Consider the following 25,222-nt stretch of genomic DNA (forward strand, 5'->3'; position numbering starts at 1 on the left):
AAAAAAAAAAAAACCCTAATTTTGGAGCACAAAATTTTCTTTTTGCGGCACAAAATAGCACAGTATTAGCACAAAATTATGACGTACTTTTTTCTCGAAATTCGAAAGTGGGGGGGCTGCCGCACCTACGACCCTCCCCCATAAAGGGGTGGTATTTCAGCCCCCTCAATTTGGAGCACAAAATTTTTCTTTTTGCGGCACAAAATAGCACAAAGTTATGAGAGTGTTACGGCATACTTTTTTTTTTCAAGAAATCAAAAAGGGAGGCAAGCATGTCCACAGCAAACCCCCCCCCCCCCAAATTTGATGTGCCCACTTATCCCACTAAATTTACAAAAATAAATCGGTTTTTTTTCGGCACAAAATATCACAAAATTCGCAAACACTTAAGGCATACTCCATTTCCAAGAAATCAAAAAGGAGGGCATACATGTCTACAGCCCCCCCCCCCAAAATTTGATGTGCCCATTACTCTCCTCTAATTTGAAAAAATGAAATGTTTCGCTGCGGCACAAAATAGCACAAAATTATGGCATGCTCCTTTTTCGAGATATCAAAAGAAGGGGCAAACATTTCTACAGCCCCCTCCCCCCAATTTGGAATGCTTCTACCCCCCTACATTTTGCGGCACAACATTTTTTTCTTGCAGCACAAAATAGCACAAAATTAGCACAAAATTATAGCATTTTTTTTCTTCGAAAATTCGAAAGTGGGGGGCCACCATTTCTACAGCCCTCCCAATTTTGAGGAGCGTTTCCCCCCTTAATTTTGCAGCACAAAATTAGCACAAAATTGTGATATTATTTCTTGCTTAAAATTCGAATGTGGTGGGCGGGGGGGAGGGGGCTGTGGAAATAGACCTCAAACCCATTTGAACAGAGGTATGTGCCAACTTTGTCTTTCCTTTAATAATACTTCCTATCCCTTTACCTGTGCTCGTTTCAATGATCGATTGAAAAAATTATGTATTGCCAAGAAATGTCAATTCATTAAAGTTTCAAAACATCATTTCTGCCCCGCAAGCGAAACGAACTCCCTTAACAAGACGCCAATGCCCATGTAGTGTAAGGAACATGTGCGACTTTCGTTCATTGGGGGAGGGGGGGGAGGTTGAGCCGAAACACTTTTAAGGAATAAAACTTGAATAAAAAAGTTGAAGGGCGCGAGTTAATTTTATGATCGAGTAAAGGTTTTGTTTTTCGTCCGATTTTGAATGTTGTAAAATTTTTACAGGTGAGTGAAATCGCTCATTGGTCACATGCATCATTTTATCATTTATCACATCACACGAGTCATTCACACTTAAAACTCGTTTCGATGCTTCAGTTAATCCCACACATAGCTAGATCAAGTATTGTATGATTTGATCGACTCTAATACAGCTGACCGTCATGATGAACCTGGAGTTTATGATTGCATCCTTTTTCTACATTATTGTTTATGATTTTATGCATTTTGGACTGCCTGAACTCTAATAGTCACAAGTTAATAGGGGCCCAATGTGTAATTATAAATTCTTATGCGAGAATTGCGAGAGTGAGAAAATAAATAAAAACAAACACGGTTCATCATCTGATGTACGAGCTCGTAATAATGCTGAAGCTGATGACCGGAAACGCTGAGGAGCGCGCGTTGTGCGTAAAAGCACGTCGTATCAAACGAAGGCGCCAGAATGAGATACGAATCTCTGCATGTTTTTCTGCCCGAGATATGCGAAAGAAGTTTCACGGTTTTAGGTGACTTCACAATATTTTTCGATTATAATCTCGTGATGGCAGATAGAAAACAACTTCAATAACGCATTCACGGAATTAACTCAAAACAGTCTCCAGTTTCACCATCGAAATGTGATTCTCCCTGCTACGGTGCTCATTGTTCATCAGCCCTTTAACGAGGCTCGCGCAAGAACCACATTATTAAGGATCACTCTGGATTCAGGCACACATTTTCACAAGACAGAAGTCACCTCCTATTCACTTGAGTGAACCAACATACCTACCAACAAAAATAACTGAACCAATTTAAACCAAAAGGAACTATCTCCGTTTGTGACATAGGCCCAGTCTTGCACGTATTCTTATGTGTGTCTCCAGGTCCCAATGAAGATACTTAGTTCCTTTTAATTTTAGCACGCTCCATTGTCGAGGGAGGAACCTTTGCCCTGTTGCACGTTCTATGGTGTAAATATGGAAAAGAAAGTGTTTCAGGTAAGAATGGTGAGCATGATAATGCGTTGGATTAACACCCACATCGTGAACTGCAGCGCCTTTTTGTTTGAGAAACAGGAGATACAAAGAAAATAAGACTAGCCAAGGGTCTAATTTATGCTCCTTGACATGCCGCAACCTACCCGCTTTGCCACTTTCTATTTTGCTGGGGCCGACAGGCCGGCTTTTCGTCTATAGTTTACAGCCCCTCCATTGACTGCGTTAATTACATTGGACACGGTGCATCCCTGGCGGTCTTTCCGCCTCGACCGAAATTAGGGCATCGCCGACGACCCTGGACATTTCGCTGTACTAACAATCCCTACTGTTATGATCGTTAATGAAGATGCATTCTTTATTTTCCATTCTAAGATAAATAATAACATATCATTCCGTTTTCATTTGATCAGTCATTATTTTACCCGCAACGATACCGCGAAATTGACACTGAAAGTTAAAATAATATTCAATGAAAATTGAAAAGTTTTACGTGCCAGTTACCTAGTGGCAAATTTAAGGCTTTGGTGCAGAGCTAGTAGGCACGTATAAATCGGCGCTTTGCGTCGATTTCACGTGACGTCACGCAACGCTTGATTCTCCCTCCCCATCACCCTCTTACCCCTGTCCCACCTCAGGTGGGTGCGACGTAATTTATAAATGGTCCTCGAGCAGTTTTGTCTATCTCACCACCATTCGGTAAGACTGCAAACTATTCGAAGTTGTAATTCGACGAAGGTTTCTAAATAAGCCCTAGCTCCGTTGCCCAAAGCCAATTTTTGATCGGGTTATTCCTTCCGGGAGTAGACGGTGTCAGTAATTTTATGATCTGCAAGAATAAAGAGAGCAGTGGTGTTTGGGTTGGCGCAGGGCTCGAAGCTGCGCTGTAAATGCAGCTTTTATGTACCTGAGGTTTCTAGACATGAATTAAGCAGAATCATTCATGAATTGCCACACCAGACCCATAATGTCATCTGCAAAACCTCGAACTGAAGATTGTAACCTTGTGGCCAATTACCCTGAAAAAATAGTTCTGTTCACAGGGCTCCTGCATTTTTTTTGTAACAGTTACAGAAGTTTCCTAAATGAGGACAGAATGCTCTGTGCTCACAACCGAAGTTCCGTTCTCACAACAGAAAAGTTCTGTAGGCATAAGATAGAAAGTGCAGGAGCCCTGTGAACAGAAGGTTCTGTCATCAGCACCCAGCTATTTTTTTGCGTATAGACTATCTTTAAGTTTCACATTTTGGGGGAAAGGAATCAAAGAATGCGCAATTATTGCAGGATGCCAGGAAGGACCGTGGTACCAAAGAGAGCAGTAAGTGCAAAAATAAAGTTTTGAAAAAAGGGGGGCAGATGCTTCTGACCGGAAAATTTTATTGGAAGAAGCCTCCGTTCTCTATCAAATTGCCACTAGTCAAGTCATCTGAAAGACTCCTAGAAATCGTTTGGATGATTAAAATCGACTAATTTTATTCCAATCACGTAAAAAAGGTGATTCACACTTTCATGCTATAGGTTATTGTTAGGCAAGGCAGCCGCAAGTGCTATCTTCTTTATGCTTTCCTGGTTGCGTCTTGGACTATTTGGACACACAACAAACACATTTCCAGGTTAGAAATTGGCAGAGGAGGGCGGCACTTTACTTCAAAGCAGTGCTTGCATTGGCTCTCTGGAGGAATGTTGTCACTTACTGCTGTCTTGCCTGAAACTACGTCATTTTTTGCGCACTTAAGGCTTTAAAAGTCTTGTTTCTATACAATTAACATGAATTTTGCTGTTTTAGCTGTTTCAGTGATTTCATCTGAAGGAGATTAGACGAATTTTGAAGGAAACTCGATTTCGAAAATTTGACACTTACTGCTCTTTTTACTGTCACGGTAGTGAAGAGTAAGACGATATTTTAAGTCACGTAGGAATGAGCGCAAAGCATACTGGTTTCTAGCGGACATTTGGGGGAATTTTTAGGAAATATTGCCAAATTATAGTCTTTAAATCAACAGTCGATGTATTGAGTTTGAAGGGGTAGGTACGGGTAGAAAGCAGCGCGAAGTAATCATTGTAGGGGAGAGACCTCGCCCTCGGAGCTGCACAATGAACAAGGTGGGGGGGGGGGGGGTCCCAAAAAGTTGCTTAATGTACTTTATTAGAGACCGTGGATGGTCGTTTGAAGGATTCAGTCCTCTTGCCTTTTGCGTAAGTAAACGATGGATCTGTTGCGCTGGTTCCAGATTCTTATTTTCATGGTTGAAAATGATAAAGTAGCAAAAAGTAAAAAGATCTATTCCCCAAGTTTCTACGTTCAATTATAACGGAGATTTCTTCCTCCAAAACGCACGGTGGATGACGGCATCCACCGCAAAAGTGCCATGGTTTTTTCCACCTTGTTCTTACCAGTGACGCAAATGAAGCAATCCGTGTAAATATCAGTATCGCAGATTCATGAGAGCAGTGTGAAAGAAACCTGACGGAGTTAGGTAACTGGTTTAGGTCGGGTACCTTTATCCCAAGCTTAAATCCATGTTAAAAGCTTAGCGATACAAAAAAAGTGGAAAAAAGCAAGGAACATTCATTGCAGGAGCTGTGCGTTATCCAATTAGTCCAAGAGAAGTTTTTGCCAATGGAAGCGGCGTTGGAAAGATTAATGCTGGCAGGGATTATTTCGAACTGTACGAAAATGAAAAGTATTCGATTTTCCACGTGATATACCCGAGTGATACTTAATATATCCTTTTTATTTATTTTTCTTTGTGATTCTATATTTGAAATATGATAATTGCTGAACGATACTCATGAAATTGCCTTTCTTCACACAATCCATGTACAAAACTGACTTTAAAAATTTAATTCGACAAACGATAAACCCTTAAAAAGACTATTTTCTCTCCTAAGAATTTAAAAAACAACCTTATTCGGAAGCACAAAACAAGTTATAGTTAAACTCCGGTTTCTATTGCACAGACCTTTTAAATTCTATTGTCCACAGATTCCGCAAGTAATCCTTAATACCGGGAGTTTTCCATATTCCCTTATTTGTTAAAAAAATGTTCAACAAACCTGTAGGAGGAGTAGCTTTAAGGTCTGAAGTATCGGATATTTGAGCTTCGAGCATGGAGTTGAGCTGAGAATCTCGACTCTCGTCCCATCTCTTTCAAGGTTTTTCGACGGGTCAGGTTGGGAAAAAGAAACTCAACAAGGTTGGACCTTTAAATCTCCTTCAAACTCGTTTGATACGAATTCAGTGGCAATTTACCTGAACCTGACCATAACTCAGCCCCTTTTTTCGACCGACCTATTGTTCAATTTATTGAGGCTTCCAGTTGGCTGCAAGGATACTTCAATCCTTCTTGAAACCCTGGTTTCAAGAAGCATTGAAGAATACTCCCAGAAAACTTGTCCCTCGAAGACCGAGAGGGATCCTTTAGTCACGGTGAATTACTCAAGAACGTTTTTCGTCACGGTAAATTACCCAAGAACGTTTTGAACCAAATTGTTTCCAGGGACTGGAGTTATGATTTTTTGAACATAGGTCAAATTTGACCTTTGACCTATCATAACTCGGTCAAAAATAAAGATATTGATCTTCGGTTTGCGCCAAAATTCTTAGTTTTTTATGCTCTTTCGAATGAGGTATTACCAGATAGGCGTTGCTATTTGAAAAATAAAAGTTGGGGTCCGCAGCCCCGCCCCACGGGGGGGCCCGAAAATTTTGGGGCTCAAAAATCAAAAGTGAGACTGACGAGTTTTCTACTCGGAGGTAAATATATATAGTTTCCTTACCGAGCGGAAAGAAACTGTAGAGTCATGATTTACCTCAAAGTAAATATAGTAGTATTTGTTAATCACCAAACTCGGTTTCACTCGGGCAAACTGTGTAGTCATAAGTCTTAACATAAATTACACTTTTATGTAGAGTTATAATTTACCTCAGAGTAAATATAGTAGTATTTGCTAATCACCAGACTCGGTTACACTCGGACAAACTGTGTAGTCATAATTTGTAGTAGTAATATAAAACTACGCTTTCATACAAGTGGGAAAAATTAACAATTCTAGTCAGGGAACGTATAAATAGTGTCGAGGAAGTGTGATCGATCATTTCAAAACAAGAACTCGTCAAGTATGGACGCTCCAACCCTCAAATCACAATCGGTTAGAGCGATGAACACCTTGGACACGGTATATGAGGCTCTCTCTTTCAAGATTCCAGGAATACGAGCAGAGCTTTTGAACAAGTTTGCCAGACTCCTTTTTCCTGACAAGTTGTTCCACCATCTTAAACTCAGCTCAATAGACACTTCCGATCCCGTTGGGTGTTATGGGTTAGTTGAGATAACGGAAAGATTTTGCCATCTCCTAGAACGTGTCGCAGATGAGCATGAAATAATGTACTTCTTAAAGCAGGGGTACAAGAAAGTAGACGAACGGGACTGGAAGATATGCAGACTTTTGAGTGCGATTCGCATAGTATTATACTATACACCAGAGAGAGGAGCAGAGCGGCTCTCTATAGTAAAGATTTCGTATAAATAGTATACATTCTCTTCTCAGTATCGCAAGGAAGAAATCATGATTGATAAAATAATTCTCATCACCATCATCATTGCTGTTGTTGGAGTGAATTCCACAACGGTAGCGGAAAAATCATCCGAAGCAAACATCACAATGTGCCCGGTCTGTCAGGAAATCAAATGCGCACCCTCTACCTTGACGGACGTTCTTCTATTCCAGTGGCGTGCGGTGGGTTCAGTGACAGGGCAAGCTGTAGCGTTCGCCATCCGGTGGGGGGGGGGGGGGGTTTAACGTAGCCTCTTTCCCTTCCCCCTCCCCCTAGCCTCCCTAGACAATTCTTAAAATTTTACTCTTTTTGCTCTATTTTTCGGATGAAATCTGATGGAACGTCTTGAAAAACTGTGGTTTTATTTCTTTCTCTCTTATTTATGATTTCATTTACTCAACTTGTCTCGAATGGTATTGATCATTGGAGGACGGCTCCATACTCTTAACTCCTAATTTTGCCACTTATTTGAGGTATCATAGTCTTTATTGTACAGCATTTCGACGGTGAAAGTCGGCAATCACATAACTCGTTTGCGGTGTCTGAAAATCTCCGCCTCTACGTCATTTTTTTAAAGGAGAGCAAATTGACATTATTTCTTGAAGTTTTTGCAGAATTTTCTTCGCATTGATAAGAAAAATTATGACAGTTGTAAAGAATTGCCGTTGAGTAGTTTTCCATTTAAAAAATAAAGTACGACAGGAAGTCTGCGACGTCGCAAACCGAGTTATGTGATTGCCGACTTGCACCGTCGATTTAGAATTTTTTGGGTTACTTAAAACCCCTCAAAAAAGGCTTTCTGCATTTAAAACAGGATTGAGAATTTTCAAATTCCTCACCAATTAGATCGAAGTGAGCCAAATTTTATAGAATTTAAAGGCATTTGCTCCGGAGGAGCAATTACAGCCGCGACAGAAAGAGGGAACAAGATAGCGCATCGGAGGCAAAAGCAGCGCGCTGCGGTGACAGTAGGGTGAAAATGCCGACTTTACCACAAAAGTTTTTAGCCAAATTGTGCAGAAAATATGAATTAAATTACAGCGTTGTATAGGGATTATTGTTCAATGTGGCAACGCTGTAAAAGAAAGTATTGCATGTTGCCCCTTCAATATGCGGGTTATGCAATGGTGTAATGTAGCCCCTTCATTTTTCGAGTTATGCAACGGTGTATTTTTCAAGATGGCGCAGCAGCGTTGCCGCGTTGTGCATGTAAATAAATGATTTATTTATTGGTGAAATTTTGCAACATTGCATTTTACAGTGTTGCCAGATGGGACGAGAAATTAGTTGATTTTTCCGTACAGTGTTGCCAAATTGTGCAAAAAATACGGATTTTCGGACTTGTAAAAATTTTCGGTTTCGGAGGACCGTATCTTGCAATATGGGTCGGTATCGGATAGTGTAGATTAGGGTCTGATTCGGGAAAATTGAAAATTTTTCGGAAAATCACCCTCGTCCGATCCGGCGCGGACCGATGCGATACTTTTCCATTATCGAAGATCGGAAAACTGTACTGACCGAATTTCGATACGAGTTTTGGTTTTCGAGATTTCAGACTTGTAAAATTTTCGGCTTCGGAAGACCGTATCTTACAGTATGGGCCTGGTATCTGATACTGGAGATTAGGGTCTGATTCGGTAATTTCAAATTTTGTACTAGTGTGCGCTTGGAGATGCGTATCGGGAACCTTCTGTTTTGGGATGACAGTTTGACGAACAGTTTGACGAATCAAAAATTTTTATTGGATATTTACAGTTACAGTTACAGTTTTAAACAGTTCGCGTTTAGAAAACGCAAACACGTTTAGAAAACGCAAACACGTTTCGAAAACGCAAACACGTTTCGAAAACGCAAACACGTTTCGAAAACGCAAACACGTTTAGAAAACGCAAACACGTTTAGAAAACGCAATCACGTTTAGAAAACGCAATCACGTTTAGAAAACGCAAACACTTTGCATATTATTATTTATACGAAATCCTTACTATCGATCCAACTATTGTGACTCGCGTCCAGACCCAACCATTTGACAAAGGCCTGGTTTTTCTTGCGACGCAGAATTTTCTCCACCAGGAACGTATCTTTATAGTTGGTGGGTTGGAGTTCTTCGCGGTAGAATTTTCCTTTGATGATCGTATCGTGTGCGTCTTTCAGATCGTACGTGATCGGAACGGTGGGATTGACGCTGACAATCTTGAAAATTTCCGTGCTCCAATTCGGTGTGTATCCTTTCTCGAACATGGTTTTGAGTCTCGAGATCCGGACGTGATCACCGACATTCAGTTTTCGTCGGGCCAGACGTCTCTTTTCAATTTTACTCAGCGGCGGCCCACGAAGCAAGTATATTTGAAGTTCTAGGGGGAAATTCTTTTTTTGTGGGAGAGGGGCAGGAAAAAACTAAAGAATATTTGTGGTCAATAAAAAAATTATTTCATACATACATTCCAGTCGCTTTACAGCGCGCCCGGGCGCTCTGCGACACCTAATCGCCATCCTTGCCTATCGATCCAGAGGTCATCAAGTGAATGGCATCTTGTGATTTCATCTTGAATGCCACCAATCCACGATTTTGCTGGGCGTCCCCTACGTCTTCTCCCAGGAGGAACGCAATCTAGTACCTTCTTAGGCAACCGATCATCCGCCATTCGTTGAACATGACCATACCAGACAAGCTGTTTGGTCATAATTTCATGCACAATGTTCTACTCGGCGTTCATGATCTCACGGACTCTTTCGTTCCTTACGTGATCTCTCCTCGAGATTCCGGCTGATCTTCGCCAGAAATCCACCTCAGTTGCCTTAAGAATCTTTTTGGTACGCTCTTTCGTAGGTCAAAATGCTTTTGATTATGGTGTTATAAATCATTCTCTTCTTTTCTTTAGAGATACTTTGATCCCAAATAATCCTATTTAACATAGCAATAGCTTTCCTTCCCTGCAGGTTTCGATCTTTTATGGCTTGGTCCATCTTTCCATCCTGGGATACTCGAACTCCTAAATATTTGTAATGCTCGTAGCTTTTAATACACTGTCCATCTTCCAGCTCTATGTCTTGCTGATCCCCTCCAATTGCCAACTTTTCCGTTTTCTTGACACTGACCTCTAGGCCCCACCTTCGATATTCTAGCACTAATTTCCGAGTCATATATTCAGCGTCATCCGCATCCTGCGCGATCACCACCTGGTCATCAGCAAAACATAGAGTGTACAACGTGTCCGTATCATTTAGGGGAACGCCCATGCCAGAGCACTTCTTTTTCCACCCTTTTAAAACGTGTTCTAGAAAGATATTAAATAATGTAGGTGACAGAAAATATCCTTGTTTTAAACCTTTAGAAACATAAAAACCACCAGATAACCGCCCTTGACATTTAATTCTAGTAAAACTTCCACAGTAATATTTCTTAATCGCATTCACAAGTCCATTACTAAAACTCGATTTTTCCAGGGCATCCCAGAGTTTCACTAGTGGAACGCTATCATACGCTTCCTGAACATCAACAAAAACTAGATGGAGCTCCTGTCCTACGGCCATTTTTTCTCAACCAGTTGTGTGATACAGAATAAATGGTCGACAGTTGACCTACCGGCCCTGAATCCTGCTTGCTCCTCTGCTTCATATGGAGCCCACTCTTCTTCGATTTTAGCTTTTAAAACTTTCCCGTAAATTTTACTAACCGTCCCTACGACAGATAGCCCCCTGTACTTTTCGCAGTCATCCTTCTTTCCTTTATTGTGCTTAGCTGAAATCCAGGACTCTTTCCACTCCTTTGGTACTTTCTTGCCCTTAATGCAACGATCAAACAAGTCCCTGAGAAGCTGAAATAACTTTCCCGTTCCGCATTTTATCAACTGTTATGGTATATCTCCAGCCCCTGGAGCTGTAACATTCTTTAATTCCTTGATTGCCTTCACAACTTCCTCGAGTTTAACCTCAAGGGACTGTATTTCTTCGTTACATTCTGCAGCGCTATCTTGAAACTCGGGTCGCCCTTCCGTCAATAATAGGTACTTTAAAATGGTCCTCCAGTGTGAGATGTGAAAATGAGAAACAGCACAAACAGCTTGGTCTGAAGAATAAAAAACTATTTTATTCTTCCATCATCATAGCTACCTAACACAAAAAGAAAAAAAGGGCTGTGCTGCACAGCCTATCAAATACGATCTATCAATAACTTAAAAAAACTAGTTATCATGTAACCTCAAAAAGATGGTCACAAAGGTGTACCAACTGTGTGAGAAACATACTGTGCTAACACGGTAGAAATGCATGAATACACTAGATTAACATTCAGTTGGTTGATTGTAATCGGAGATATAATATCCTTCTTCATGTTCCTTCGCAAGCCTTTTAGCGATTTCCTGCTTTCCGCACTCCTCCTTCCTCCCAGGTACGTATTAATTCTGGAACAGTTGTTTTCCCAGGACTCGTTTTTCTTTTTCGTAATGAGTCTTCACTGAAAAAAATGTTTCCTAAATACAAGGCGAAGCCGTCTTAGACCAAGTAAACTGGATACTTAAAAAGTATCGACAAGAAACGGAGGTTTGAACTAAGACAACGGAGTTACCTTGGATCAAGAAATAGCGTTTTCTCAATCCAACGCTCCACGTCCCCTTAAAAGAAGAAAGCGTTTACTTAAAAAAAGGAAACATTCCATGCCGTGAAAATATTTCCTAAATTTAAGAAATTATCGTTGGTTTGAAGTGAGTATCCGTCGTATTGATCTAGGTAAACTGTTTACTTAGAAATAGGAAACAGTTGCGTAACTCCCACGTGCATTTACTGGCTTCAAGTTAATGGTTTGTTTAAAATTAGTAAACGGCGTGTTGGACGGGAATGCGCGTTTATTGTATTGAAACCAACTGTTGTCTTAGAATTAGTAAACGGGGACGCCCGGCATGAATGGATGTTGCCTAACTCCCAGGCGTGTTTACTTATTTCTAGCCAATTGTTGTTTTAAATTTAGTAAATAGTCACTGCAGGTATGCACACTGCACCCATATCATATGTATTATTATTGATCAATAATAGCAAAAAATGGTTTAATTTATCGAATTTTTGATGAAAAAAATTTTCAATTGTATATCTGCAAGTATCGAAGACTCGACATGGCAAGTACCGACTTGCAAATTTTGGCCTACTTATCGGGATTTGAACGTGGGACCTACAGTTTACGAACCTAACACCCTACCTACTTAGCCATCGGGGCTTATGTCTACGTCGGCCGAATTTACACTATATAAGTCATTGACTTAGGCTCTCACCATTATTGTGATAGTGAATATGCGTGAGACCTGATGGGTTAAGATTTTTTGAACCCGAAAAGATGAATTTGGAGCAAAAAAGAAATACGCGTGTTACTGTTGTCACTTTTTTTACGTTTATTTTTGTTTCTTTCCCATCTTAAAGCAATGCGCCTTTTTTAAAATTTTCTCTCTTCATTTTTTCTTGAAGAATCGCAGCTGACTTTAAAAAAATAAGAATAAAGAATGAAACTCTTCGAAAATGTTTGTAACACAATAACTTTTTATTTTTGATGACTGAGATTGTTACATTTTTTAAATATTACTAGTTCTATTCAATTCGATTATAATATTCAAGACTATTCTGGACCATTTATTAGACTTTTCTATTTCAATTAGAATATTAATAGTTCTATTCAATAGTTCTAATTAATTCACATCGGGCGGAAAAGGAAGAATGTGAGCACTATAAAAGAAACATTAATAGTTCTAATTCCTTACTTTAAAAAATAAGATTTGAGATTTTCTGGATTAAGGCATCTTTTTCCGTGGACAGTCACAATTTATTCTTAAAAAAGTTCAATATCTTCGATTACTATTATATTTTACTCAGTTTACATAATCACACGCGTGACGTTCTAATATTTTATTGTATAGCTGCACTTCATTTTCGTTACACTCTCTAAAGTTGATAGGAAGGTGGTAAAGAAGTGCTGGATCCACCCTATTTTGCAGGGAAACAAGGTAAAAAGGGTCAAATGCTTCAATTACAGTAACAAATGTTGAGCTCTTATGAGTATCCGTACAAGACTGTGGAGGGAGGGGGGGGGCGGAAAGATCGGTCCCGACAGGCCCTTCGACCCAAAATTTCCCCGGACACAAATGAATCAAAGTTTTAAATATCAATAATTTTGCACTCGCAAATTCCTTTCGAAAATACAGAAAAAACTGTATTTTGTTTTCGATCCACTCCATCGTTGCGTTCATAAATCAAAGGGACCCGGAAAATCGATATTGAACAGTGTAAACACTACGTAGCAGCAGAGTTATTCGATTATCTTCATCTGTCAACTTGGTGGGTGACATGCTGAAAAGTATGATTCTCTCCACATTTTTTAATTTCTTCCTCGGCCCTTAGCATAAGCATGCATTTTATTTGACCCTTTTTAATTCTATCTGCGAGGGATCTTTCATTCATCGGGACAGGAAAAGAAAGGAAGAAAATAAGTAAAAAAAATTGCGATTTTTTAGTGTGAGGAAATACATTGTCCGATGAAACTGAACCTAGGCAATGCAAAAAACTCCCGGCTTCAAACTACTTAAGTATTTAAGTCCTCTTTATGAGGCCCCCTTCATTTAAAAATAAAAATTAAAACTTCAAATACACAGTGCCGATCTATTTAAAACAACGCAAATATTTCCTCTTCCTCTCCTTCTTTACTTCTTTATTTATTTAATTTTTTGTCGACGCCGAGCATATGAGTGATTTCTCAAAGGACACATTAAATGAATTTCTCCCTAAAGAACAATTATTTTGTAGACAAATATAATGGGCATCTTGATTTTTTAACTTTCGTCTCCTTTTATTCCGTCATAAATGGTGTTGGTTTAAGAAGATGCTAACGGCATCTGGCAGCAATTGCATGTATCATTCTCATAGGAGGCGTCACCATCCGGTTCACTAATTTTAAGGAAACTGGTTTCTTCTTCGAAGCAAAATGTTATATTGAAAGTAGGCAACCGCACATGTCCCATGCCGCTTTCGTTCCCCGCGGAAGGGACTCACTCCGTTTACTACTTTTAAGGTAACTGGTTTCTTCTTCTGACGTACCGTGTTTTCTTTCATCAAACAAGCTGTTGGGTTATTAAAAGGCAACAGCGTCCGGCTTATTGCATCTTCCCTCGCTGAGGGCGTTCGTCCCGTTTACTAATTCCAAGGAAACCGTTTTCTTCTTTCGACACAACGTGTTTTCTTCTACCAAGCAAGCTGTTGGGTTAAAAGAAGGCAACAGCGTCTGGCTTATTGCATCCTCCCCCGCTGAGGGCGTTCGCCCCGTTTACTAATTTTGAGGAAACCGGTTTCTTCTTTAAACGCAACGTGTTTCACTGTACCAAGGAAACTGTTGAATTGTAAAAAATCAACGGGCGTATTGCTAATTGCATCCGGTCGCCTCGAAAGGAGTTAGCCCCGTTTACTAATTTTGAGGAAACCAGTTTCTTCTTTCGACACAACGTATTTTCTTCTACCAAGCATGCTGTTGACTTAAAAAGAGGCAACGGCCGGACTCAGAAGGCGTTCACCCCGTTTACTAATTTTAAAGAAACTGGTTTCTTCATTCAAGCAAAAGTTGGCTTATTTTAAAACAACGTTTATTTTACTTAAGAAAACACGATTCGCTTGTTTCAAGCGAATCATGTTGTCTTACATTAAGAAAACCGTTAGTTTCTTCCAAGTCAAACCCGTTTTGAAATAAGTAAAAAATCCAAGTAGACGCGTTTACTTAAATTCAGGAAATCTTTTTTTTCCGTGTTCGTACCTTTGCTTGCGCATGATTGTAAGCAATTTTGTCCTCATCACTCTTGGAGTGAAGGAAGGAGTGGTACTTTCGCCTCTTTGCACCGATTTCTTCCTCAATCTCTTTGTCCCACAGTGGTGATCTTTTCGCGCACTCCAAGGGCCTGTCTAGTCGCAGCGTGGATGCAAGTCTTGATGAATTGATACTGATCTTCGGCATCACAGAAATCCTGTTTTTCATCAAGTTTTTCATTTAACCGCTTCCTATATGGATCCTTGACACTTTGGTGGTGCAGACTATCGATGTTATACCTTACCTACTGGCTGGACCTTCTCTCCCTGTTGCTGCTGCTGCTGCTGCTGTTGAGGCACGCTATGTGGAAAACTTTTAACAGGAAAAGCTATTTCTATTTTGAGGAAATGATGGTCACTGCCACAAGATAACCCTCGGCACACCTTCACCTGTTGAACCTTTAACTTCGTTGTTTGGTTTGGTTGAAAAAATTATTTCATCTCGGTTTTAATTCTCAATGTAGCGTCCTAGCTATCATTTACTTTGCGATAGTCATCATATCAATTCCCCAACCTAATTCAGTTCGTTATTAGACTTCAATATGGGTGATTCCGGCGGTTTTTTCCTTGGAATTCCCTCTACAATAATATTTTTCCAAATACATCTTATTGTTCAGGTGAGCGTGATCTGAAATAACGTGCATACTCGTAGGTTTATTAGAATGGATGTGCAGTCATAACAAACGTGAGAAAGTCAACACATTTTATTTCACATTTTTATTCATCGGTTTTTCAGACACATGGTTTCCTGGACCTGCTCGATGAAGAGGTGACTGATTCTCTCTCAGGACCAGGACCACGACCCCTTCAGGTAAGCAATCTTTAAAATTGCGTAATCAGTTCGGTAGCCTGGCAACACCAATCAGTTGATAGTGTTTGCTATTTCCCGATAAACATTGATGCATGTTAAATCAATGCACATTGAAAACGGGTGATCAACTAATTTTACTTCAATCACAGTGCTGAAGATTTTTCGGATTACGCGTCAATCCCCCGCAGATTATTGCCCCATGAAACAAACTGGAATTTCATTGCTCCGCAAGATGCGGGGCATTGCAATAAAACTTATGGTGCGGGGCAATGAAACACAATTTTTGCAATCCCCCGCAGGAATGAAATAAAATTGTTTCAAAGCCCCGCACCAAGAATTGTAGAATTTTATTCCCCCGCAGATTATGTTATAACAGGCTGAGTTTCACGGGGCAATAATCTGCGGGGCATTGCTGTGATACCAATTTTTCGGTTCATTCAAATCTCTCCAAAATTTTACACACAAACATGGTTTATCCCGTATAACATTTTTTTCTGCATTTGTTTTTTCTTCTACACCATTTGATCATGTAGCAACTAAAGATGTTCTAACATGGGTTTCGGGTAGAAGCAGAGCACATTTCTACTACGACCCCTACCCCCCCCCCCCCCTCTATGTTTTATATTCATTTTACTTTTCTTCTGCAATAGAAGAAATGTAGAGTGTCCCTCAAAAAAATTATATTTTACTTCTATTAGAAGAAACGTAGAGTGCAGTCTTGCCTGTGCCATTGCCTGGTACGCTTCGTACACCCGGCTGTATCAACTAAGCTGAAGGCGCGTCTTTACCCTGATTTACCCCACTAGCTGTCTTACCTCCTCCGCCTTAAATCGGGCGTAGTGCGCGGTCTAGATTGTGTTACAAGGCGGCGGCGGTCCGCCACAACGTTGAGAGTGCCGAATCCCCGAAAACGCACCGCCGCGGTGGAGATTCGGGGCGGTTAATCGCCGAATTCCAACGGTTGACCGCAAAGACATATAGACGGAGTGCTCGTATCTAAAAGCACGGGGAAAAGTGAAGCCTGGTTTGGCGCTGGGTGCTTGTGTGAGTGTGTAAATGAGCGCGGGAATCCATGGCGGCAAACAGAAATTTGATTTGAACTTGTCCTCTTGATTTTTCCACATTTCTTCTTTGAAACGTATTTTAATGCCTAAAACGAATAAATTAAGAAAGTTGGTACTGCGTCCTATTATGATACTTCTACTTTTGCTCGGTAACAGGCAGTAATCTCAGATAAAGTTAGTTTTTCTTCTGCTCATGGTGGTTCTGCCGGTTCAAACAGGCCGTTACAGTCGTAGATGACCGTTACTCCCAAAGGAAATTAATCGGTCGACGACGGACCAAAACTAAACTAAAGTTATAAGAATATGGGTGTGTAAGTGAATTTGGGCAAAAATCAACCTAAAATACTTTCTTTCCGAAATTTTATTTAGTTCCCGCCCTACATTTGAATTTCAAACTTGTCCCGATTTCGCCGCCAATCCTCTAGCCAATAGTAGAGGTGATTGAGAAGAAGCTTCATTTTTTGCTTTTAGCGCTCCGTCTTTACGTCTTTGGTTGACCGTCCAAGTCGCCAGTCGGCAAAACCCATTCCAGATCCAAAATTTTCCAACAAAACAAAAACATAACCTCTATATCTATCGCTTTCCATAGACAGTGGTGGCAAGCGGAGAAATGTACTTTTCTACGTCACAGCTAAAAATGAAGCCGCCCTTCTGATTGGTCAATTCAATAGGATCGCGGGAAAACCGAGACCTCTTTGAAATTTAAAAAGGAGCGGGAAAGGTTGTGAGGTTCCCACTTATTTTGGCTATAAAAACTCGTAGCTATGAGTTTTAATGTTTTAATATGTTTTTTTATCAATGGTCAACTGTAGCTGAAAATAATTTGTAAGTTAAAAATCATATAATAACAACTTTTATCTCGACTCATCCCGTTTTGAAGGTATAACTATGTTAAATTACGTTCTGGGCGTCAAAAAAGCAGAAATTGGAAAGTCATGGTAACTAATTAATTTTCAATTATATGACTTTCAATGTCAGTTTGAATGGTGATGTAGGTCCTTATACGGGTTCCAACATGAAATGAATGAAATGTACTTTTATTTGAACAGCGCGCAAGTCCGTGTACTTTTCTACATCACAGCAAATCTTCAAGATGGCTGCTATGCAACCACCTTCTGTATTTTCTCTATGATCGCTTTCCTGTAGTTTCTATCGTAGCCAATGAGAATCAGGCATTACTAGAGTAGACCGTGATTACGTCAGGTGACCTAACTTGGTCACGATTTTAATACTGACCTGCGGTTTTTTTTCTGTGATGTACACACAGGGTGTGCCAAAAATATGGATCCTTCTTATTGATGTCTCGAGACAAATTACAGATTATTGCCATGGGGTTTGAACGAAACTTCCTTCAAGAAAAGTGGGCCGCATTTGAGGGTCGGAGAGGGGGGGGGGGCAGGGGCGTCGTTAGCTCTCTGCCTCTCGCCCAGGGAAAACTTTTAAATTTAGAATGGGAACCCACCCTCTTTGCCTGAAACTTCTTAGAAGCCATACCAAAAATACGTGATATCCTTCCAAAAAAACAAAACTTAGATTTTTTTACAAAATTTCGGAGCAATCCAAAAAATGTCACCATTTACCTGCATAAAAAAAAAAAAAAAAAAAAAAAAAAAAAAAAAAAAAAAAAAACAAGCAGTGAACTCCAACACAATGTGTTAATAAGGCGCGTCATTAACTCGCACATATCAACCCCTTTAGTTTTCATTTAATGAAATTTCAAAATAGGCAAGTAGTAGGGTGAAAATGCCGACTTAAGAACAAAAGTTTTTAGCCAAATTGTGCCGAAAAATACGAATTAAATTACAGCGTTGTATAGGGATTATTGTTCAATATGGCAACGCTGTAAAAAGAAAGTATTGCATGTTGCCCCTTCAATATGCGGGTTATGCAAAGGTGTAATAATGCCCCTTCATTTTTCGGGTTATGCAATGGTGTATTTTTCAAGATGGCGCAGCAGCGTTGCCGAACGGGGCACGTAAATAAATGATTTATTTATTGGTGAAATTTTGCAAAGTTGCATTTTACAGTGTTGCCAGATGGGGCAAGAAATTAGTTGATTTTTTCCGTACACTGTTGCCAGATTGTGCAAAAAAATTCGGATTTTCGGACTTGTAAAATTTTTCGGTTTCGAAAGACCGTATCTTTCCATATGTGTCGGTATCAGATACTGTAGATTAGGGTCTGATTCGGTAAAATTGAAAATTTTCGGAAAATCACCCTCGACCGATCCGTTGCGGATTGATGCGATTCTTTTACGCTATTGAAGATCGGAAAACTGTACGGACCGAATTTCGATACGAGTTTTGGTTTTCGAGATTTCGGACTTGTAAAATTTTTCGGTTTCGAAAGACCGTATCTTACAGTGTGGGCCTGGTATCGGAGACTGGAGATTAGGGTCTGATTCGGTAATTGGATTTTCGGACTTGTAAAAATTTTCGATTTCGAAAGACCGTATCTTACAGTATGGGTCTGGTATCGGAGACTGGAGATTAGGGTCTGATTCGGGCAATTAAACAATTTTCGGAAAATTACCCTCCTCCGATCCGTAGCGGACCGATGCGATTCTTTTACACTATCGAAGATCGGAAAACTGTACTGACCGAATTTTGATACGACTTTTAGTTTCCGAGATTTCGGACTTGTAAAATTTTCGATTTCGAAAGACCATATCCTACAGTATGGACCTGGTATCGGATACAGGAGAGTAGGGTCTGATTCCGGAAATTGGATTTTCGGACTTGTAAAAATTTTCGATTTCGAAAGACCATATCCTACAGTATGGACCTGGTATCGGATACTGGAGAGTAGGGTCTGATTCCGGAAATTGGATTTTCGGACTTGTAAAAATTTTCGATTTCGAAAGACCATATCCTATAGTATGGACCTGGTATCGGATACTGGAGAGTAGGGTCTGATTCTGGAAATTGGATTTTCGGACTTGTAAAAATTTTCGATTTCGAAAGACCATATCCTACAGTATGGACCTGGTATCGGATACTGGAGAGTAGGGTCTGATTCCGGAAATTGTATTTTCGGACTTGTAAAAATTTTCGATTTCGAAAGACCATATCCTACAGTATGGACCTGGTATCGGATACTGGAGAGTAGGGTCTGATTCGGGCAATTGGATTTTCGGACTTGTAAAATTTTTGGGATCAATAGACCATATCCTCCAGGATGGTATCGGTGACTGGAGAGTAGGGTCGGATTCGGGATTTTTGGGATCAATAGACCATATCCTCCAGTATGGTATCGGTGACTGGAGAGGAGGGTCTGATTCGGGATATTAAAACATTATCTAAGTCCTACGCTGGAAAATATTTTCGGAAAATTCTCCTCCTCCGATCCATCCCAACCCGACACGATTCTTTTACACTATCGAAGATCGGAAAACCGTACGACCCGAATTTTGAGACAACTTTTAGTTTTTGAGAAAATCCAACTTTCACCTAAGTCGCATGCGTATCTTATATGTATATACGAGTTTTTACGCTTGCTCGAATAAATGGGTTGGTAGTTCACTCTTGACAGGTTGTATGTCCGATTGTAAAAACACATCTATGATATATACCTATCTTATGTGTATGCGCGGTTCTGTTCCTTACATTGTTTTCAGATTGTGTAAAATATTCGGATTTTCGGACTTGAAAAATTTTCGGGATCAATACACCATATCCTACAGTATGGGTCTGGTATCGGATACTGGAGAGTAGGGTCGGATTCGGGAAATTAAAAAAATTTCGGAAAATCACCATCCTCCGATCCGATTCTTTTACACTATGGAAGATCGGAAAACTGTACAGACCGAATTTTGATACGACTTTTAGTTTTCGCGAAAATCCAACCTTCACCTAAGTCGCATGCGTATCTTATATGTATATACGAGTTTTTTATGCTTGTTTGAATAAATGGATTCTTGAGTTTTACTATTCACCGTTTGTATGTCTGATGTCATAAACACGTCTATGACACAAACCTATCTTATGTGTATACGCGGTTTTCTTCGTGGCCTTCGTAGACTGCGGTCCTCGCTCCGTCCAGAGTTCAAAATTCATCGTGAAATAGTTGTGTGTTCATGGATCGCACAACGATGTGACGACTGGCTCTCAGTTTCTACGGATCAAGGGTATCAGAAAAACTTAAAAATTGCGGGCAGCCCCCCTCGCGAACCGGATTGTTTAGGAAACTTCAGCACAAGCCTACGGGTCCTCACTCTATACGTTCCGAAATCAATGTTCAACGTGAAATATCCGTTGGTTCATGGGTCGCAGAATAATCTGAGGACTCTAATTCACTTGTATGGATCAAGGGTGTCAGAAAAACTTAAAATTTCATTGCGGGTTCTTACCCAGCGGTCGTGATGCTTTAACTCCGTTTCCGTGCTGCGGTCCTCGATGGATGCGTCACGAGATGATCAATATTCAACGTGAAATATCTGTTGGTTCGTGGATAATCTTATGAATCTTATTCAGTTGTATGGAGTAAGCGGTATACTCGATGACTTCGATTATTTACCGCAACTTCATATGAGAATGTCCATGGTTGATGATTTCGATACTATACCACAGATAGAAACGTAACATATCAATAATCGATGGTATTTGCTTAATATGTCGAAAACGGTACGTCCTAGACGATTTTTGACGAGAACAAACCGCTACATTTCGATTATAAATTCAATGAGAGCACTAGGAAGCCTCTAAAACAGTTAGGAAGCCCAAAATCAATCAATCAATAATTATCTTATTGGAATCCACCGTATTGCTTTCAGGGACGTGTCGTAACCCACGATGGACCGTTCGATCTAACATTTAAGGTAGGGTAAAAGATCGATATTCAGGTCCAAATTACTTCACACTCGATTATTTTACCATAGTTTTAAATATAGTACCTATATAGTGAGAGTATAGATAAATGTGAAACTCCGAGAATCCATCAGGCCTTCACCGATGCCTCCGCGAATAAAGTCAGGGCCAGAAATACAACCAACCTATGAATTTCAATTACACAGAACAATTTACTAATACAATTGTTACGAACCATCGTTTATCAAGCACGTATTTGACTTAGTTATTGCATAAATTTACTCATTTACTGCGGAAGAACGCTCATTTATGTACATTCTGAGCCATGTTGGTTAGAATTGGAATCTACAGACTGGCAGTGAAATTTTGGGCGTTAGAAGTTGGTTAGAAGGGTGCGGCTGCACTTTTGGGTCCAAAACCCTCCATGAAGCGATCCGTCCATACTCTCGCTATACAGGTACTCTAGTTTTAAATAGGAATACATCAATATTCAATTATTTTGATTCATTACCATAGTTTTTTTTTTTTTTTTTTTTTAATAGGAATACATCGATGGGCAATTATTTCTATTTTTCACCGTAACATCAAATGGAAAAATCTAGTCAGTTGATGATTGCGAATATTTACCCTAATGGACCACTAGACGAGTTTCTTAACCAAAATTTCACGTAAACCATGATGCGCACACCGAAAATTACCGAAATATGATTCTTGAGATGTTAATTCAAAATAACCGCTCATGAAAGCTCGCAATGCTCCGCGTGATTCACATCACACGCTAAACGTTATCACGATAGTTTCTACGATATAAAAATCTTGACACTTTGGATCAGCTATAGCAAATTGTTTACAGTTTGAACAACACATGATGGGAAATGAATACTTATTGCTCGATTGAGAAGCTTGCTGAAAGCGTTGTAGTGCTCGATTTGATTGTCGTAGAGCTTTGAGCAGTTCAAATTCCCCGTAACCAATATGTGAAATGAAAACGTTAATATCTTCGTTAGGAGTTGGTTTCAGTAATTTAGTTGCGTGAATCGTGTTCTCCGTGAAGCTCTGGTTAAGAAACACGTATCAGAATGCTTAAATTCGCACCTTATCTAGTGGTCAATTTTAAATGGGAATGTAACAATACTCGATGATTTCGATTACTTACCACAACTTCACATGAGAATGTTAATGGTCGATGATTTCGATAGAAATAAAGGTAAAATATCAATAATCGATGGATTTTGCTCGATATCTGGAAAACGATGCGTCCTACACGATTTCTGACGGCAACACACCCGCTACTTTTCAAATATGAATGCAATGAGACCACCGGAAGCCTCCAAAAAATTTATCAAACCTAAAAGATGTTGAATTTCATTGCGGGAACCCCCCCAGTTGCGAAGAACGGTATTGAAAAAGCTCCAGTAGGTACATTGCTTTACGGTCCCCGTCAAAATCAGAACTGAGAACTCAAGAGGGAACTGATGCATTTGATTGTGAGTCAAAATCAGAACTTCATAAAGAACTTGAGATAAAGGATACCGCAGAAGCGGATCATAACTCTAGTAAAGATAAAAAGGGTGATGCGAAGATCCATGTAGAGATGGATAAAAACCATGTTTTGAAGCCCCAAAATCGTGAGAATGATTTTTTTTTGGGTCAAGGAGTGATGTAAATGAACTTGATGAGTTTATTTTAAATGTACAATCCATTGACTGTGATGTACCCAAAACTTTTAATGAAGTTGAGAATAGAGCTGATAAAATTCAATGGCAGCAAGTCATTAAAGAGGAGCTTGACTTTCTCACATTCAACAATACTTGGAGTCTTGTACCAAAGCCTGAGGATAAAAATATTGTTGATTGTAAATGGATTTTTACAATTAAGAAGGATGAATTTGGGAAACCTAAAAAACATAAAGCGCGGTTAGTTGCTCGTGGCTTCAGTCAAAAAAAAATAAGCTAAAGACTATGATGAAACTTTGACTCCTCTCGCTCGAATAGAATTCTGGTGGCTTTTACCAACCAATTTGATTTGCTAATTCACCAAATGGATGTAAAACAGCTTTTCTGAATGGAAATTTGAGAGAGAGGAAATTTATATGAGAATTGGGAACTGTACGAGGTCTGTCCGGAAAATATCGGTTGTTCACGTAGGCTGGAGTCGAAAATTAACTTTTTTGAATTCTCATAGTACTGTCACCTGATGGAAGCAACCTCATGGTTCCTCATATGAAAATTAAGTTATCTGGTAGCTTGGTGAGTTGCAAAAAGACTCATAAAAGGTCCTGACTACTTGCACAGCATGGTGTACATAATGATATGCACAAGACAGCTGATTTGTGCGCTGCAATAAGTATTTTATGCAAATATACAAGCAAGAACATTAAGATCTTGTGGCAGTACTTGAAAAGGGTGTTACGATACCTATAAGGCTCAAGGAATTTGAAATTGACCCATACAAAGAAACTAATATTTACTGATATCTTGAGTGGTCACTGTGATTCTGATTGGGCAACAGATGAAAACGATAGAAAGAGCACGGCAAGCTTCTTATTTCAATTATTCGAAAACTGTACCATTTGTTGGAATACCAAAAGCAAAACTCTGTGGCTACCTCATCCACTGAATCAGAGTATATGGCGCTTTTTGAAGCTGTCAGGGAAGCTCTTTGGTTGAAATCGTTTCTGAGTAGTATTAATATGACTGCAATAACTCCCATTTTAATTTATGAAGACAACACCGGTTACATAAGTATTGCAAAGAATCCAAGTAGTCACAAAAGATCAAAACACACGCATGTAAAGTATCATTTTTCTAGAGAACAGGTAGAAAAAGGGCTAAAAAATGTGAAATATGTTCCAACAGGTGATCAGCTAGCCGATTTACTGACCAAACCATTATCCACCATAAAATTCAAGAAATTAAGACCAGGGCTGGATCTTCAAAATTAGTAAAATTAGAAATTAGCAAGTCGAAATGCAAGTAGACTCGTCAAAAAATCCAAGTGGACTCGTCAAAATAAGTCTCCTTTGAATATATCCTTCATCGCTCTCTAAGTGTTTTCTTTGCTCTCCTCTATCGAGTTGAAATGTAAGCTAAGGAAACAGACAAAAGTCGCAGGGAAGATCAAAACACATAGATGTAAAGTATCCTTTTCTAGAGAACAGGTAGAAAAAGTGCTAATAAATGTGAAATATGTTCCAACAGGTGATCAGCTAGCCGATTTACTGACCAAACCGTTATCCACCATAAAATTCAAGAAATTAAGACCAGGGCTGGGTCTTCAAAATTAGCAAAATTAGAAATTAGCAAGTCAAAATTCAAATGGACTCGTCAAAATAACTCTCCTTTGAATATTCCCTTCAGCGCTCTCTAAGTGTTTACTTTGATCTCCTCTATCGAGTTGAAACGTAAGCTAAGGAAACAGACAAAAGTCGCAGGGAGCTAAATCTGGACTTTAGGAGGATGCGGCATGTAGGATGCTGTGCTTCGCTAAAACTGTGGCCGGCGAGCATTATCATGATGGAACATCCAGTCACCGCTTGCCCGCAATTATTCACGACGTATTTACCTGATAGAGCGTTGTAAAGTTTCCCTGGTCAGTTTCTTCTATAATCGTTGTACCGCGAGGAATATATATTCATGATATCCAGGGTGCAATCCATTTGAGGACTGTGCTTTTGTCTCAGGGTCGTAGCCGTAGACTCATTTGAAGTAAAATTTAATGAATCTTCACCCTCGGTTATTTTACGAAAAAATAAAAGGAAACGCGAGCATGACACTTGACACGCATATTTTGATCAGTTATCTTTCTAATATCCGATTGAAAGCTATCGAAGTTCTGATAAAGAATCCAAGTAGCTACAAAAGATCAAAACATATAGATGCAAAGTATCATTTTTCTAGAGAACAGGTAGAAAATGGGCTAACAAATGTGAAATATGTTCCAACCGGTGA

The 25,222-nt window shown here is 39.7% G+C and overlaps 1 protein-coding gene across 1 annotated transcript in view; it reads left to right on the forward strand.

Annotated features, from left to right (window-relative positions):
* The window catches only part of LOC109041727 (uncharacterized), a 120,351-nt gene that overhangs the window by 76,839 nt on the left and 18,290 nt on the right, over window positions 1-25,222 (forward strand). Inside the window, exon 2 of the mRNA XM_072296139.1 lies at window positions 15,329-15,403. Within this exon, the coding sequence (XP_072152240.1) occupies window positions 15,329-15,403 (75 nt within the window). The remainder of the gene's footprint in view (window positions 1-15,328; window positions 15,404-25,222) is intronic.

The sequence above is a fragment of the Bemisia tabaci genome, chromosome 2, assembly GCF_918797505.1.
Source record: "Bemisia tabaci chromosome 2, PGI_BMITA_v3".
In the NCBI taxonomy this organism is placed as follows: Eukaryota; Metazoa; Arthropoda; class Insecta; order Hemiptera; family Aleyrodidae; genus Bemisia; species Bemisia tabaci.